This window comes from Larus michahellis, chromosome 22 (genome assembly GCF_964199755.1).
Source record: "Larus michahellis chromosome 22, bLarMic1.1, whole genome shotgun sequence".
NCBI classification, from domain to species: Eukaryota; Metazoa; Chordata; class Aves; order Charadriiformes; family Laridae; genus Larus; species Larus michahellis.
Window position 1 is genome coordinate 5,019,665 of NC_133917.1, and position 16,664 is coordinate 5,036,328.

The window sequence follows — 16,664 nt, forward strand, 5'->3', positions numbered from 1 at the left end:
ACACAGGGAGGGGGCTGGTGGCCCCCCTGCCGCCTTGCCGTGGTTTAGCCACACAATGGGCAGAGTGCGGCTGCCGCTGTGGCTTGGGCCAGACTCAGCCACCCTCTGCTCTTCTCTTTCATGCCCAGTTACCTATACTGGACGGACTGGGGGGACCACTCCCTGATTGGGAAGATCGGCATGGATGGCACCAACCGCAGCGTCATCGTTGACACCAAGATAACTTGGCCCAATGGCCTCACCCTTGACTACATCAACAGCCGGATCTATTGGGCCGACGCACGGGAGGACTACATCGAGTTTGCCAGCCTGGACGGCTCCAACCGGCACACGGGTGAGAGCACTGGGGCTTTCGGGGCACTGCCAGGCCTTTGTGGGGTGTGGGCTTTGGATTGGTTGTGGGAACAGGAGCCAGGGCTACTGGGCATGGTCCCCAGCTCCAGCAGCTCCTCTGTGCCTCTGACCGGGGGAAGAGGTTTGTTCCCAGGCTGAGCTGTCCCTGGAGAAAGGCTGCGCTGTGGGAGGGTGGTGTGGGGCAGCCCCTTGCTGAGCCACCCACTCCCCCTTGCAGTGCTGAGCCAGGACATCCCGCACATCTTTGCACTCACCCTCTTTGAGGATTTCATTTACTGGACCGACTGGGAGACCAAGTCCATCAACCGGGCCCACAAGACTACGGGAGCCAACAAGACCCTGCTGATCAGCACACTGCACCGCCCCATGGACATCCACATCTACCACCCCTACCGCCAGCCTGACGGTGAGCCATGGGGCCAGGGATGAGGGGCTGGGGTGGCCCTGGCGCTGCGGAGCAGCCCTGGGCAGGAGGCTGGGACTGGGCACGACATGCAAAGGGACTCCAGGTCCAGGTTGGGCAGAGGGTGCAGGAGAGGGGTGCACGGTGAGAAGGGTCTCACAACCGTGGGTTCAAGTGCTACCCCGAGGGTCCCGCCCTTGTTCTGACTCACGGTTGTCTCTCTGCTCTCCCCAGTTCCCAACCATCCCTGCAAGACCAACAACGCTGGCTGCAGCAACCTCTGCCTCCTCTCACCGGGCGGGGGGCACAAGTGTGCGTGTCCCACCAACTTCTACCTGGGCAGCGATGGCAAAACCTGTGTCTCCAACTGCACGGCCAGCCAGGTAGCAGCCTGCCTGCACCGGGGACATCCCTCCTGTGGCGAGCATGTGCCTGTGCTCGTGTGCGTGTCCCTCCTGCCATGGTTCTGCCAGGTCCCAGCTCCTCTGCTTGTGCTGGTGCCTGCGCTGCGTATCTGGGTGCTGGTGCGCACAGGCCTTCTCCAGGCGCGGGCAACACCTCCCTCCTGTGGCACTTCCCAGCACATACAGACTGCGGTCGTTTGGGGGTGCCCAGGGGAGCCAGAGACCCTCCGGCTCTGGAATGACCTTCTGCCAGCCCCCCTTCCCCCAGGGGCTGTGTGGCGTGGGCTCAGGTTAAGGCTTTGTTCCAGATCAGGACGGGGTGCCCTTGGCAGAGTTCCCTGGGGACAAAGCCCTCTGGGGTCCTCCCTCCCCATTCCGAGCTGCCCTCACAAGCTCATCTCTCCATTGCAGTTTGTCTGCAAGAATGACAAGTGCATCCCTTTCTGGTGGAAATGCGACACCGAGGACGACTGTGGGGACCGTTCGGACGAGCCGGAGGACTGCCGTGAGTGCCGAGTGGGGCTGACCACAGCCCACGGTGCCTCCCAGCACCGCAGCCACGCTGCCTGGCTCTTGCCAGCCCTACGGCATCTCTGCTGGCTGGAGCAGCCGGGCGGTGCTTGTGTGGCTGCTCTCCCAAAGCCCTGCTGCTGCTCTGCCTTTGGGACAGTGCTGCTGCGCCCTGCCCAGCTCCGGCAGAGGGGAGGGTCACCCCGTTATCGGGGCTTAGAGAGCAGTGGGACAACACGCTGTCCCTGCCTGGGGTGTTGCCCCGTGGAGAACAACAGCCAACTGCTGCCGTGGGGGCAGAGCTGCCCCTTCGCTGCACCAGAGCCCAGGGCTGGGTTCTCGGTGCTCAGTCCCTGCTGAGGACCCCAGAGAGGAAAGCGGGAGGTTAAGGTTTGCCCTGAAAATGTTCCCCAGAGCAAACATCTCACCCTGTCTTACTCGCCCCACAGCTGAGTTCAAATGCAGGCCAGGGCAGTTCCAGTGCTCCACTGGGATCTGCACCAACCCAGCCTTCATCTGTGATGGAGACAACGACTGCCAGGACAACTCAGATGAAGCCAACTGCGGTAGGTTCTCCACCTCCCCTTGCAGCCCCCAAACCCCAGCAGTGCTGCAGCGTCTCAGCAGAGCAGAGATGTGGCGTGTCAGCTTTTGACCGTGCTGCCTCCCTTCCAGATATCCACGTCTGTCTGCCCAGCCAGTTCAAATGCACCAACACCAACCGCTGCATTCCTGGCATTTTCCGCTGCAATGGTCAGGACAACTGTGGTGACGGCGAGGATGAGAAGGACTGCCGTAAGTGGGGAGCTGTTAACCGCGTTAGGGATGGGGAGCATGCAGGGTTCGGGTGAGTTCAGTGCTGCATCAGATCTGTGTCTCTGGGTATTGGCTTCTCCGCAGGCTGGCTTCTGGGTGATCCTGCCCCTGGGCACGGGGCTTTCTCCTTACCTCTGCTCTGCATAGAGCCTCTGTCCACCGTCACCCTGCTTCCCCTACAGACAATGTTGTTTCCTAGTGGAAACTAAATCCTTAAATCCCTCAGGGTGACAAGTTCAATATTTGCTGTGGATTTGCACCAAACCTGTTGCACAGCTGAGGGATCTCGTGGCTTCTGCCCTGTCTCCCTGCAGCTGGTCGAGCCTTCTGGGATCACCACAGGGCTCCTCTCCCCTCCCCTCTTGCGTTACATGGTCACCAAGCGTGGCCAGAAACTTGTGATGCCCAGAGTGTCTGCGCACCTCTGCTCCGTGGGGTGTTCTTTGCGGGGTGGCACTGGCAGACCCCTGCCCGCCCTGTTGCCTCTCCTGACTCTGTTCTCCCTCCTGCAGCGGAGGTGACTTGTGCCCCCAACCAGTTCCAGTGCGCGATCACCAAGCGCTGCATCCCCCGCGTCTGGGTGTGCGACCGGGACAACGACTGTGTGGATGGCTCCGATGAACCTGCCAACTGCAGTAAGAAGCCTGCGCAGGGAAGGGGGGGTGGGTCCGGCCACACCGAAACCGGGAGCTCCCCTGCAGCCAGTCACGACTGTGTGTCTTTGCCCGCGGGATGGCGGGTCCCTGTTCAGTCCCTGCAGGGGCTGCAGGCAGAGGGTGATGGTGGCGGTGGCTCTGCCTGGATGTTTCCCGCTGAGATACTCCTCTCTGACTTCTCCCCGGAGAACTGCTTGAAAGGGTGAACTCCCCTTTCCAAGCAAGGGTGCTGCAGTCAGCTCCAGGCTGCTGGCACAAGGTGTTCATCAGCCTTGCAGAGAAAGAAATGTGCCTGGCCAAAGCTAACGCCACCTCCCCTCCCCATATCCCTGTCACCCCCCAGCACAAATGACGTGTGGTGTGGACGAGTTCCGGTGCAAGGACTCGGGCAGGTGCATCCCAGCACGCTGGAAGTGCGATGGGGAGGACGATTGTGGGGACGGGTCCGACGAGCCCAAGGAGGAATGCGGTGAGCAGAGAGTGGGGCTGGGGAGATGAGCCCAGAGGGAATCTTGTGCCCCCCACCTTCCCTGAGGGTCAGGCTGCCCTGGCGCTGTCTGTCCCCTCCACCTTCCTGGGGTGCCTGGGGCTGGGGGAGGTTTTAGCTGCTCCTTTTCCGACCCACATGGGCGCTGCTGGCAGAGAGCAGCACTGCCCACCCTGCTAGCTGCCATGGCCATCCCTCCCCTTGTGCAGGGACAATGCTGATGCCTGTCCCTCTCTCGTCCCTCCCAGACGAACGCACCTGTGAGCCCTACCAGTTCCGCTGCAAGAACAACCGCTGCGTGCCGGGTCGCTGGCAGTGTGACTACGACAACGACTGTGGGGACAACTCAGATGAGGAGAGCTGCAGTACGTGCCACATCCAAGCCTTTGCTATCCTGGGAGCCGGCTGTGCAGTGGAGAAGGGAGCGGTTCAGATCCCCCCAGCCCCTCTGGTGCGGGCTGTCCCCCCAGCTATGGGGGCTGATGGCTGGGGAAGCCCAGGGAGCTGCCTTTTCCCCCTGGACAGAACGCGCCTGACTCCAGGGGTCTGCTGGCCTGGTCCCGCAGCCAGGGCTTGGCTGCCAGCTGTTCTGAGGAGAGTCCCCAGGGTGGGACAGGTAAAAGGGAGGAGGTGACCCCAGCACCCTCCCTGGCACGCAGCACACGGGCCCTGTGCGGCCATGCTCGCTCGTGGGGCTTGTGGGTACCTCGTCCCACTCATGGGCACTTCACCCCACTCGTGGGCACCTCATCCCGCTTGCGGTGGAGCAGGTTTGCTGTAGAGCATCGCCCCGTGCGTTGACCCAGCCTGGCAGGCAGCACCCTTTGGAACGGTTTGGCCTGGGAGGGCAGCGGGGACACACGGAGGCTTTGGGAGGGGAGCTGTGGAACCAGCTGAACCCAGGTCACAAACCTGACCTGGATCAGCGTGTGGGAAGGCAGCTGGTCCCCAGAAGCCACAGCGGACGGTCACGTTGCTGCCCCTTAATGAGTTATCGCTTGTTAGTGGAGCTGTGCCAGCACCCGCCCTGCTGAGCAGCAGGGGACTGGGACCGTCCACAGGTCCTGGGGCTCTGCTGCAGGCAGGAGCCCGGTCCCGTCCCTCTGGAGGGGCCTGAGCTGACCATGGGATGGCCCCTGGGTCTGTGGCCAGCTGCGGGGGCCCAGGCAGAGCCAGACTCTCTTCCCACCGTGCAGCACCTGCTCTGGGTCCCTCTGTCTCCCTGCAGCTCTCTAGGGCACAACTTTTTTTTCTTTTCTGTTGTTTTCATGTCGTGTTTTTGAGTTTGTGCCATTTCACTTCATCTTATGTTTTTCTCCATTTTCACACTGTCGTTATGGGGCGCTCAGAGGTAGGTTCCTGCCAAAATCTTTTAATTCCATGTACAGATTCTCTAAAATAAACGAAGGCAATAAATTCCAGGTGAGGGCAGAGGGGTCGGGACTGGACAACCCAGGTGGATTTACTGAGCATCAGCACCAGCATCTCCCTCCGCTGGAGCCGCAGTCAGGGAGGGTCCGACCCTGCTGGCTCCACTGCCAGGACCCGTGCATGGCTCATTCGTGGCTCCAAAATCTGTCCCCACCTTGACCCTTCCTGCTGCAGCTGGACACCCCCTGCCCCTCTCTTCCGCTCAGTCCTGTCAGCTTCTGCACTGGCCGGAGCGGCTGCCTGCCCCGACACCTGGGGCCTCCCCGGGGCGATGGGGAGGGGAAGGGTCCCCAGAGATGTGCCGGGTGGGCGGCCGTGCCGCTGCCCTCCTCCTGCAGACGATTTGGCACCATTGGTGCCGGCCCAGTGGGTGCGTTGAGCTGCGAGAGGCCGTGTGTCCCCATGCCCTGTGAGGGGAGGACGGGTGAGCCAGCTCTGCCAGACCTGGCCAGGGCGCCGCTGCCTCTCCTCCTGCCCCAGCCTTCAGTGGAGAACGGCCTGGGGGACAAGTGTAGTGGGACACTGCCAGAAATGAGTCTGTATGTCCATAGTACCCCCCGAAAACCCCATTTCCCCGCAAGAAGATGGGAGCCCTGGAGTGGGATGGGAAGGGGGCTGGGAGCTGGTATCAGCTGTGCCCCTCTCTGGCAGTTCCCCCGGCTCTGCTTGCACCCACCCTGTCCCCAGTGCCACTGGATGTGTGTCTGTGTCAGCCTGTGCCCCCCCTAAGCTGTTGGCTAGGGACACCTTCTGCCCTCGCAGCCCTGCCTGCAGCCTGCGCCCCTGACTGCCCTCTGTTCTGTGTCCCCAGCACCCCGACCCTGCTCCGAGAGCGAGTTCTCCTGTGCCAACGGCCGCTGCATCGCCGGCAGGTGGAAGTGCGATGGGGACCACGACTGTGCGGATGGCTCTGACGAGGTACAGTACCGAGAGCAGAGGCTCCCTGCCAGCACCTTCGCCCTCTCCACGTGTGGGACTGGGGACGCTGCTGCTGCCAGGGGTCCCCCACCCCCAAGAGGGGCTGAGAGCCTGGTCCTGGGGTGCAGACGCAGGATGGGAGGCTGTCGCTGCCGGGGCTGTCCCCGCTGACTGCTGTCCCTCGCCCTGCCCCTGCAGAAAGACTGCACGCCACGCTGCGAGTTCGACCAGTTCCAGTGTAAGAACGGGCACTGCATCCCTATGCGCTGGCGCTGCGATGCTGATGCGGACTGCATGGATGGCACCGACGAGGAGAACTGCGGCACTGGGGGTAATGGCAGCGCTGCGTGGCTCCCTCGCGTCCTCCCCCCTTGACCTCATGTCTCCTGTGTCCTTGCTGGGGGTGGAAGCACTCCCCTGCGCGTGTGTCAGCACCCTCTGCCCGGCCCCAGGGCATCACAGATACATAGCTGAGCCCTGGAGAGCCCCCAGCTATGCTGGAAATGGGAGTTGTGGCTGCAGACCGGCATTTCGGCAGCCAGGCAGCACTGGCTGACATGTCTCCTCTTGCCCTGTGCTGTGACAGTTCGCACGTGTCCGCTGGACGAGTTCCAGTGCAACAACACGCTGTGCAAGCCCCTGGCCTGGAAGTGCGATGGGGAGGATGACTGCGGGGATAACTCAGATGAAAATCCGGAGGAGTGCTGTGAGTGACACCGCGACACCGCGTTGCCTCTCCCCACTCCTGGCAAAGGCCCTGCCTGGCACACTGGGGCCGCAGCCCACTCTCAGCACCCACGTGCCAGGGAGGGGTGACAGTCCCAGAGCTTGGGCACTGCTGTGGGTACCCGGGGGGGCTGTTGGTACCTCGGGCACCGCTGTGGGTACCCGGGGGGGCTGTGGGTACCTCTGGCAGCTCAACGTGTCCCCTCTAGATGGGTCCCCCCAGGGGCGGCTGGTGGGGCCAAGGGGGCAGGAGGTGGCTCTGGTTGAGAGAGCGGTCGCAGAGGTGCTGAGCCAGGTGTGGGGCTGGCAGTGGGGAGCCGGGGCTGAGAGGGCAGGGGGCTGGGTGGAAGAGGGCTGACCCTGACAGCAGCCGGGCAATTGTCTTTGCTTCAGTCTCTTTGCTTTAGTCTCCGGAGCCCGCTCGCCCTCGTGGGACAGGCATCCCCAGAGAGCGGGCAGAGGCCGAGCAGCAGCTCATGACAAGTGTGACAGCCTGGCTATGGCGTCTCCTTTCACCGTCACCATTTGTTTCTGTTTGCTGGTGCAGTGAAATTCCAGTGTCCCCCCAACAGACCGTTCCGCTGCAAGAACGACCGGGTATGTCTGTGGATCGGTCGACAGTGCGACGGCATTGACAACTGTGGAGACAACACGGATGAGAAGGACTGCGGTGAGTGGGGCTGCCCGTGGGCACCGCTCTGCATCCAGCGTGGACGGGGCAGTGGGTCGCCACTGCCCTTGGGCTGCTCCTCGCAGAGCCCTGGGTTTAGCCCAGGTGTTGGGGTTTGCTTTGCCTGCTCCTTCCCAAAACCAGGAGGCTGGTGCAGGCATCCTGGGTCCTTGCCTGGTCCCTTCCTGCACCGTTCACAGCCTGTGGCTCCTGTGGGGAGGTTGCCCAGGGACACGGAGGGTCACAGCCACTGCCTGTGCTCCCACAGAGTCTCCCACGGCGAAACCCAAGAGTTGCAGCCAGGACAAGAACGAGTTCCTGTGCGAGAATAAGAAGTGCATCAGTGCCAACCTCCGCTGCAACTTCTTTGATGACTGCGGAGATGGCTCTGATGAGGAGTCCTGCTCCCACGGTGGGTGGGGAGCCGGGGTGCTGGGGGAGGCGAGGGTGGACACTGGGGAAGCCGCGAAGGCACTGACGGCATGTCCCGCCCCAGACCACAAGTCATACGACTGCATGACCAACACCACCATGTGTGGAGACGAGGCCCAGTGCATTCAGTCGCAGTCCACCACATACTGCACGTGCCGCAGAGGCTTCCAGAAGGTGCCAGACAAGAACTCCTGCCAAGGTACTTCCCGCTGCTGCTGGAGAGGGCTTGGGGTCAGGCTGTTGGGTTTATGGTTGGTTTTTGCCAGTAAGATGTGTCTTCGCGCCTGCGGAGTGTCTGGGGCATCAGAAATGGTGTCCTTGGGGCACAAACGTGGGGAATGGGGAGGGACGGGGTCCCAGACCAGCCCCCAGAGAGGGGGACATGGGGGGCATTGCATGGGGGCACCCCCTTGACTCCTGTCTCCCGCTGCCCAGATGTCAACGAGTGCCTGCGCTTTGGGACCTGCTCCCAGCTCTGCAACAACACCAAGGGCTCCCACGTCTGCAGCTGTGCCAAGAACTTCATGAAGACGGACAACATGTGCAAGGCAGAAGGTCAGGAGGGAACGGGGGCCTGCGCAGACCCTGTGCGTGCCCGTGCCACCCTGCAGGACCCAACCGCTCTTCCCTCCCTGCTCTGCCGGCTCCCCCTGCACCTCTGCCCACCCTTCCGTGGCACTGCTGGTGCCGTCAGTCTGTCCGTCCCTGGCAGAGAAAGCCCCAAGGGGGTGCCAAGCTCCCGACGACCCTGTCCCCTGCCCCACCGTGGAGCTGGGCTGAGCCCCCCCTCCCAGCCCAGCGCGCACCAACAGCTCCTCCTCTGCAGGCTCTGAGCACCAAATCCTCTACATCGCGGACGACAACAAGATCCGGAGCATGTACCCCTTCAACCCCAACTCCGCCTACGAGCCAGCCTTCCAGGGTGACGAGAACGTGCGCATTGATGCCATGGACATCTATGTCAAGGGCAACAAGATCTACTGGACCAACTGGCACACGGGCAGGATCTCATACCGGGAGCTGCCTGCCTCCTCCGCTGCCTCCACCGCCTCCAACCGCAACCGGCGCCAGATCGACGGCGGCGTCACCCACCTGAATGTGAGCTCTGTTGGGGGCATGGCGGGAGGCACCAAGGCCAGGCTGCGGGTGTCCTCTGCCCTCACCTCTCCCCCCTTTCTGCCTTTCACAGATCTCAGGGCTGAAGATGCCGCGGGGAATTGCCATCGACTGGGTTGCTGGGAACATCTACTGGACAGACTCAGGGCGAGATGTCATTGAAGTGGCGCAGATGAAAGGCGAGAATCGCAAGACGCTGATCTCGGGCATGATCGACGAGCCCCACGCCATAGTAGTCGATCCACTTAGGGGGTGAGAGACTTGAGCCCTTTCTCCCTTCCCTCTGCCCAGCCCTCACCCCGGCCCCCCACACCACCAAGCCCGTCCGTGGCAGAAGCTCCCTGTGCTCCATGTCACTCTCCACGTCAGCTCGAGTTGCTGTGCCTTGGAATCAGCCCTTGGGATCACGTCAGTGACTCCAGGACACTGTGGGGAGAATGCGGGCGGGTTTCTCCACCCATGGGGCATTGGGACTGTCCTGCTCTTCCCCTCCTCCTTGCTCCCCTGCCGGGAATGACCTGCCCATGTCCTTCACAGGACTATGTATTGGTCAGACTGGGGCAATCACCCCAAGATTGAGACGGCCGCTATGGACGGGACACTGCGCGAGACCCTGGTGCAGGACAACATCCAGTGGCCAACAGGTGAACAAAGAGGGGCGCCAGGAGGGGCACGAGGGGTGACGAAAGCCTCGACAGGACGGACGTACAACTGGCTCGTGTTGGGGAGGCTGCGCCTGGCAGCTCTGAGCCCCGTGACAGGAGCGTGTGGGGGCCACGTGGTCAGGAGGGGCTCGTGGTGGGCTGGGGGTCTGTACCTCACCGCGGTTTGTGCCCCCACAGGCCTGGCCGTGGACTACCACAATGAGCGGCTGTACTGGGCCGACGCCAAACTCTCTGTCATCGGCAGCATCCGGCTCAATGGCACCGACCCCGTCGTGGCCATTGACAACAAGAAGGGTGAGCAGCACCCAAGACCCACCAGAGCAGCAGGGAGGAGAGGGACCTGCCCAGGGGCGATGTCCCCAGGGTGGGGTCCCAGCACAGCCCAGCTCCCCGGGGCCCCTGGGCTGGGCCACGCTGCAGGGCAGACCCCAGTGTGGAGCCAGGGATGCTCGGCAGATGGCAGTGAGCACGGGCTTTCCTCGTTAAACACTCCACAGCAGGACAAGAGCCTGCTGGCACTGCTGTCCCCCAACACTGTCCCCCTTATATGGGGGTGGGAGGCCCTGGCCTGAGATCCATCCAAAATCCCTCACCCACCCTGCCCGGTCTGTGCCACCCCTGCCTGCACATGTCCCCTCCTCGCTTCCCCAGGGCTGAGCCATCCTTTCAGCATCGACATCTTTGAGGACTACATCTACGGTGTCACCTACATCAACAACCGCATCTTCAAGATCCACAAGTTTGGGCACAAGGCTGTCACCAACCTGACGTCTGGCCTCAACCATGCCACCGACGTCGTGCTCTACCACCAGTACAAGCAACCGGAGGGTGCGTGCTGGGCCTGGGACCCCCGTCCTGCTCCCGGGATGGGAGCGGGGGGTGCCCGGGGCCTCCTCTCTGATGTGGGGTGCCAGAGGGTGAGGGGAGTGCTGTCAGAGCTTGGGGCAAGAGGGGACTCAGCCACCCAGCTTCCCTGCCCAAAGTCGGGGGGCATCTGGATGGGCAGCGCAGGGGGGGTTAGTGGGGAGGGAGGTGGACTGGGGGGAGGCCAGCAGCAATGGCGAGCTGGCAGCTGTGCGGCATCAGGGGACGGGCAGAGGGCTTGGGCAGCTGTAGGGCCGTGGGGGATGCCCTAAAGCTGTTGGGGGGTAGTCGTTTGCCTGAGGGCTGTGGGTCACCCCAGCGTCCTCACCCCGCCTCATCCCCTCCCCTCTTGGCAGTGACCAACCCTTGCGACCGCAAGAAGTGCGAGTGGCTCTGCCTGCTCAGCCCCAGCGGCCCCGTCTGCACCTGCCCCAACGGCAAGCGCCTGGACAACGGCACCTGCGTGGTCATTCCCTCGCCCACCGTCTCCCCCGTCGGTAGGTGGTCTGGAGGAGGAGGAGGAGGAGGAGGGTCCCGCTTTGCACGGTCCCGCTCACCTCCATCCCTCTCTTCCCAGTGCCCACCACTGACACCTGCGACCTGGTCTGCCTGAACGGCGGCAGCTGCTTCCTCAACGCCCGCAAACAGGCCAAGTGCCGCTGCCAGCCCCGCTACAACGGGGAGAAGTGCCAGATCGACCAGTGCTCCGACTACTGCCAGAACGGGGGCACGTGCGCCGCCTCCCCATCGGGTGAGGCTGCTGGGGGCGAGCTGGGGGGGTCGGGGCTGGTCCTGGGCAAACAGACAGACGGGGAGCACGCTGATGGCTCTTGTCCTCAGGCATGCCGACCTGCCGCTGCCCCACCGGCTACACGGGGCCCCAGTGCAACCAGCAAGTATGCACAGACTACTGCATGAACAACGGCAGCTGCACCGTCAACCAGGGCAACCAGCCCAACTGCCGCTGCTTGCCCACCTTCATTGGGGACCGCTGCCAGTACCGTGAGTGCTGCCTGTCCGTGGCGAGGGTGGCTGGGGAGGGTCAGACTGACCGGTCCCCCTTTTTCTGGGGGATACTTTTTGGGGACCTTTGGGGACAGTGCCTGAGAGGTTGGACTCCCAGATTACCCTCTTTTGGGGGTCTGGGGACCCGGGGTGGTGTGGTGCTCTGTGGGGGACCGGGGCCACGAGCAGCCCTCTGGAGGGGGCCGGTGTGGGGCAGCCCACCCTGACCACACCGTCCCCTGCAGGGCAGTGCTTCGACTACTGTGAGAACGACGGCATCTGCCAGATGACGAGCAGTGGCGCCAAGCAGTGCCGGTGCCCTCCGCAGTTCGAGGGCACCCAGTGCCAGGACAACAAGTGCTCCCGGTGCCAGGAGGGCAAGTGCAGCATCAACAAGCAGAGCGGAGAAGTCTCCTGCATGTAGGTGCCAGGGACATCGAACTCAAGGGAGGAAGAGGGGATGGTGGGCAGAAGGACCTGAAAAAACCACCCGCGTCCCGGTGGCCTGATCGCTGGGGACTGGCTGTGGCTGAGCAATGCTGAGTCAGTAATTCAGGACAGCTAAGGAATCCGGGAGAGCTCAGGGCTCTGCGAGGAGGCGATGGAGGTGTCTCTCCCCCAAGCCCATCCTGCTGTCCCAGCAGCCATCGCTGCGGCACAGCGATGGGCTACCAGCCCCCAGCAAGCAGTCCTGGGTGCTGGGCGCGGGGGGCATGGGGAGGGCAGGGGTGCACGTGTGTCTGATCCTCTCTACCCCGCAGCTGCCCAGATGGCAAGATAGCGCCCAGCTGCCTGACCTGTGACAATTACTGCCTGCACGGCGGTACCTGCTCCATCAGCGACAAGACGCAGCTGCCCGAGTGCCTGTAAGCAGATCTGGGGGCTGGGGGGTGCTACAGGCGGGCTACTTGCCCCCTCAAGCAGAGGGAGCAGGCGACTGACAGACCCCAATCTGTGTGTCCCCCCCGACCCCCAGGTCTGTGCCCCACCTCTCCCTCCCCCTCCCCGCATGCTGTCCTGCCCCCGCTAACCCCGGTGCTCTCCCCGTGCTCTCAGGTGCCCGGTGGGGGTGACGGGGACGCGCTGCGAGGACTTCATTGTCAGCGAGCAGCAGAGCAACCGTACGTATGGGGCAGTCCTGTCCCGGGGAGCACTGCGAGGCCTGACACCAAACCGGAGGGGTCGGGGGCACATATTTGCCTGTGAATGCGGGGTTGCCTGGTGCCCCTGTGCAACTCCTGAACCCCATTCCTAGGGGGGGGAAGGGGGAGGGGGATGTCCTTTCCCGCAGGCAGGGCCAGCCCTGGCTGCTGGACCCACTGCTGCCCGGGCAAGCGGTCGCCAGTCCCTGTGCATTCTCTGACCGTCCTTGCACCTCTCGTCCCGCAGGAACGGCCTCCATTGTCATCCCCATCCTGCTGCTCCTCATCCTTCTCACCGTGGTGGCTTTTGTCTGGTACAAGTGGAGGATTAAAGGGTGAGTCCAGGCTGCTGGGCACCGGGAGGGAGCATTACCCAGCCAGGACGGAAACCCCCTCTGCAGGGCTTGAAAGCCTCGATTGTGCGGGACAAGCAGGACCCGCTGGTGGGGGGGGGGCCCCATTCGCTGCAGGCTGTGTTGCTGACACTGACCCCCTGTCTCACACCCTCCCCAGTGCCAAGGGCTTCCAGCACCAGCGGATGACGAATGGTGCCATGAACGTGGAGATTGGGAACCCCACCTACAAAATGTACGAGGGGGAGCCCGACGACGATGTGGGGGAGCTGCTGGACGCAGACTTCGCCCTGGACCCTGACAAGGTGAGGAGCGGGGTCCCCGTGGCACAGAGGGGCCATCAGCTGTGCGGGGTCCAGGCCAAAGCGGGGGATGCGGAGGGCGTGCGTGTCGAGGGGGGGGCACATCGCTGCTGCAGCGTGAGGGCTCCAGGGGCTGCTCTCTGTGCAGAGGGGCTGGGGGCTCCGAGGGGCTGCAAAAGCTTCAGGGGTGGGGGCTGTGGGGAGGGATGGCAGCAGCCACAGGGTCAGTGGTGCCGTACCAGGAGGGGGTTGTGGCCGGTGCGGGCTCTTGCCCAGGCACCCTGGGCCAAGGAGCGCCTCCATGCCCCGTCCCACTCACTCCCCCCTCTCCGCAGCCCACCAACTTCACCAACCCCGTCTACGCCACGCTGTACATGGGCGCCCACAACAGCCGCAACTCGCTGGCAAGCACGGACGAGAAGCGGGAGCTGCTGTCGCGGGGTGCGGACGACGACCTGGCAGACCCCCTGGCATAGGGGCAGGACAGGGGCAAAGGGCTGCCGGGCCCCCGCGCGCGGGCCCAGCACAGACACCCATTGCAGGAGGCAGGCGGGGGCCGGGGGAGCCAAGAGCCACTGTATAAATGTACAAATGAAGGATTATTACTTTTCTATGTGAGCAGTATTATTACCTGTATATTCCCCGGTACCAGGCCTCGGCGCCTCTCATTGCCAGATCCGGCTTCGGTTTATTTTAAATCTCTTTACATTGGGCCCCCCCTTCCTCCCCTGAGCCAGCGTTTGGGAGCAGGGGCTGCGCCGGGACAAAGGCACTGGGGCCGCACGGCCAGGGCTGACGGGAGACGCGGGTCACCGCTGCGCAGGGCGCAGGCAGGAGGGGGGCAGAGCGGGGGCCGTACCCTCCCCAGCTCTGGGCTCTGCCCCCCCCCGGCCCCTGCAGCTCCCCTCTACTGGGGGCCGGTTTCCTTCCCCCCTCCCCCCCCCCCGCCAAATCTGCTGCTCCCCGGGTCCCTCCTCCTGCAGCTTGGCCTCTGCCAACCTCCCTCGGTCCCCGTTCCCCTCCCTACCCACCTTTTCCTCCACTGTCCTCCCACCCCGCTGCTCCCTCCCGACCATTCTTGGCTCTGCCCGACTGTTCTGGGGGACAGGGACAAGAGTCCCCACTGCTGCCCCCAGCCCTGTTGCGGCGCGGAGGGTCCCCAGCCCCACGGCCCCTCGCTCAGGCTTGTCGCCTACACCTCACCTGCTCTCCAACATGCACATTTTTTAACAGGAAAAAAAAAAGGAAGAAAAAAAAAAAAAAAAACAAAAAACATGGAAATGACCTAGCTTTTATAGTAGAAATAAATAAACGCATGTGGGGGGAGGGCGGGGGGCGGCCCCATCCTTTTATTGGGGGGAAAATGTTTTAATAATTTTTGCTGGATTACTTTACAACTAAACAAAACAGATATTGTTATAAATAAAATTTTTAAAAACTGACGAGCCGGGCTGCTGCTTGGTGGGAAGGGACGTGCTGGGGAGGTGGCGGGGGGGGGGAGCCCAGGCCCCAGCGCCAGCCGGGCTCCGGGTCCCCCGGTGCGGGGGTGGGGGGGGGTGCACGCTCTCGGGGTGCAGCGCTCGGGGGGATGCGTGTGTGTGTGTGTGTGTGTGTGTGTGTGTGTGTGTGCGCACACGCGTCTGCGACGGCTCCCCACAGCGCCTCCCGGGGCACGCGGCTGCTGCTGCCCCGGCGGCGGCTCCTTCCCGTGCGCGGCGGGGAGCAGAGACACCCCGAGGCACCGGGCACCGGGCACCGAGCGCCGGACACAGGCCTTGGGCCCCGGCGGTGCGCGGTGCCAGAAGCCGCCACCAGGTGGCGCCGCCGCCCTCGAGAACGGAGCGGGGGGGGCCGCAAGCGCCGCCCGTGTGTGTGTGCCCCGCGTGTCCTCCGTGTGTCCCCCCCGTCTGCACCCCCCGCTCCGTGCCCCCCCATGGCGCAGGGCCCGGTCCCGCAGAGCCTCCCGCGGGGGGGTGGGGGGGTGCTGGGGCTGAGCTGAGCGAGGGCTGGGGTCGCCTGCCCGGCGTCCGTCCCTCCCCAGTGATCGCTCGTGTGCCGCGGCCACGCTCCCCCCGCGCAGCCCTGGGCACTGCGCCGCGGCCGGCAGGGACGGCCGGGGGGGCACTAGGCGTTGAGGGTGCGGGGCTCGGGATGGACCCCCCGGGAAGGACCCTCCCTCTCTCCTCGGACGGCAGCGGGGGCCGGAGGGCAGGGCCGGCCGGCCCGGGGTCTCGCGTCCGCCCCGGCGGGCTCGGGCTGAGCGGGACGGGGGTCGGGGCCGGCACGAGCTCGGGGCGTGAGGCCTTTGGGCCGGCAGCCGCCCGCGGCCCCGCTCGGCCGCGCCGTGTGCCCGGGCCGCAGCAGCAGAGCCGGGTGCGGGGTGCGAGGGGAGCCCGCGGCCGTGGCGGTGCCCCCGGTGGCACCCCCGGCCTGTGGCTCGGCAGCGCGGGACGACCCTCGGCACCCTCCTTGCCAGCACCCGCCCCCCGCGGATGCCTCCGGCCCCCCCGGTCCCCTGCGGATGCCGAGCCGAGGACGCGGCTGCTGCCTTTGAAAACCCCCAAACCCCTCTGCAAAGGGATCCGGCGCGGCCCGAGCGCAGCGCGGCCCTCAGATCTATTTCAATACCGGCTCTTTGTTCACTTATCGGTTTCTTATATCTTCTCTAGAGGTTTTTTTCTCCCTTTCCTCTCTCTCCCCCCCCCCCTTTTCTCTTCTTTTTCCTTCAATCTTTTTTTATTTTTTTAAGCCTTCACTTGTTTCCCCTCGCCATGCTTCTGCCCTCCCAGATCCAAGGCCAGTGGGCTGTTAATTGGGTGGGAGGGGTCTTCCCAGAGCCCCCCGGACCCCTGCAGACCCTGGTGTCCCTTTGCTGCCTGGCGAGACTGTCAGGGACACCGGGACCCCCCCGGGGGTTGGCTCTGGCGATGTGGGGCGAGGCCCCCCGGCCGTGCGGGGTAGCGGGTCTGGAGGGGTTGGCCCCCCGCAGCCCCTGGCCCGGGTTCGGCGTCCCCCATCCCTTCCCCCCCCCGGGTCAACGGGGAAACTGCAGCACTGGGGGGAGCCGGCGCTTGGGTCCCTGGGGGGATTGTTGGGGGTCCTGGCTGGGCAGGGACACTGCCCAGGGGCACTGTCCCCAGCGACACTGCCCGGGGCTGCCGTGGGGACCGTGTGGGGCTGCTGTGGGGCTGGCTGGGACCCTGCAGCCCCACGGTGCCAGGACTCCTCGATCCCCTCGCTCCGCACCGGCACTGCCCTCTCCTTTCCTTTTCCTTTCTCTCCCGTTTCCCTTCATTTCTCTCCTTCTCCCTTTCCGTTGCTTATTTCTCCTTTACCTTTTATTCATTCTGTCTCCACACGTCCGCGCGGTTCTGCAATGCTCCCCCCATCCTGTGCTTGCCCCCAGCCCT

The 16,664-nt window shown here is 64.2% G+C and overlaps 1 protein-coding gene across 6 annotated transcripts in view; it reads left to right on the forward strand.

Moving 5' to 3' along the window:
• Positions 1 to 14,696, forward strand: part of LRP1 (LDL receptor related protein 1) — an 87,722-nt gene extending 73,026 nt beyond the window's left edge. For 5 of the 6 annotated variants that reach the window (XM_074565249.1, XM_074565251.1, XM_074565250.1 and 2 more), the window contains 30 exons: positions 129 to 334; positions 572 to 760; positions 992 to 1,140; positions 1,573 to 1,666; positions 2,121 to 2,237; positions 2,347 to 2,466; positions 3,000 to 3,122; positions 3,487 to 3,612; positions 3,879 to 3,995; positions 5,873 to 5,979; positions 6,178 to 6,310; positions 6,566 to 6,685; positions 7,253 to 7,375; positions 7,644 to 7,787; positions 7,872 to 8,006; positions 8,243 to 8,362; positions 8,634 to 8,905; positions 8,997 to 9,175; positions 9,461 to 9,567; positions 9,766 to 9,882; positions 10,240 to 10,416; positions 10,809 to 10,949; positions 11,030 to 11,203; positions 11,293 to 11,454; positions 11,703 to 11,877; positions 12,219 to 12,323; positions 12,514 to 12,578; positions 12,847 to 12,934; positions 13,113 to 13,257; positions 13,590 to 14,696. In XM_074565249.1, coding sequence (XP_074421350.1) covers positions 129 to 334; positions 572 to 760; positions 992 to 1,140; positions 1,573 to 1,666; positions 2,121 to 2,237; positions 2,347 to 2,466; positions 3,000 to 3,122; positions 3,487 to 3,612; positions 3,879 to 3,995; positions 5,873 to 5,979; positions 6,178 to 6,310; positions 6,566 to 6,685; positions 7,253 to 7,375; positions 7,644 to 7,787; positions 7,872 to 8,006; positions 8,243 to 8,362; positions 8,634 to 8,905; positions 8,997 to 9,175; positions 9,461 to 9,567; positions 9,766 to 9,882; positions 10,240 to 10,416; positions 10,809 to 10,949; positions 11,030 to 11,203; positions 11,293 to 11,454; positions 11,703 to 11,877; positions 12,219 to 12,323; positions 12,514 to 12,578; positions 12,847 to 12,934; positions 13,113 to 13,257; positions 13,590 to 13,730 — 4,171 coding nt within the window. In that variant the 3' untranslated portion in view covers positions 13,731 to 14,696. Of the gene's footprint in view, positions 1 to 128; positions 335 to 571; positions 761 to 991; positions 1,141 to 1,572; positions 1,667 to 2,120; positions 2,238 to 2,346; positions 2,467 to 2,999; positions 3,123 to 3,486; positions 3,613 to 3,878; positions 3,996 to 5,872; positions 5,980 to 6,177; positions 6,311 to 6,565; positions 6,686 to 7,252; positions 7,376 to 7,643; positions 7,788 to 7,871; positions 8,007 to 8,242; positions 8,363 to 8,633; positions 8,906 to 8,996; positions 9,176 to 9,460; positions 9,568 to 9,765; positions 9,883 to 10,239; positions 10,417 to 10,808; positions 10,950 to 11,029; positions 11,204 to 11,292; positions 11,455 to 11,702; positions 11,878 to 12,218; positions 12,324 to 12,513; positions 12,579 to 12,846; positions 12,935 to 13,112; positions 13,258 to 13,589 lie in introns of those variants that run through there. The other variant, XR_012584436.1, reaches the window with a different exon arrangement.
• Positions 14,697 to 16,664: the final 1,968 nt, after the last annotated feature.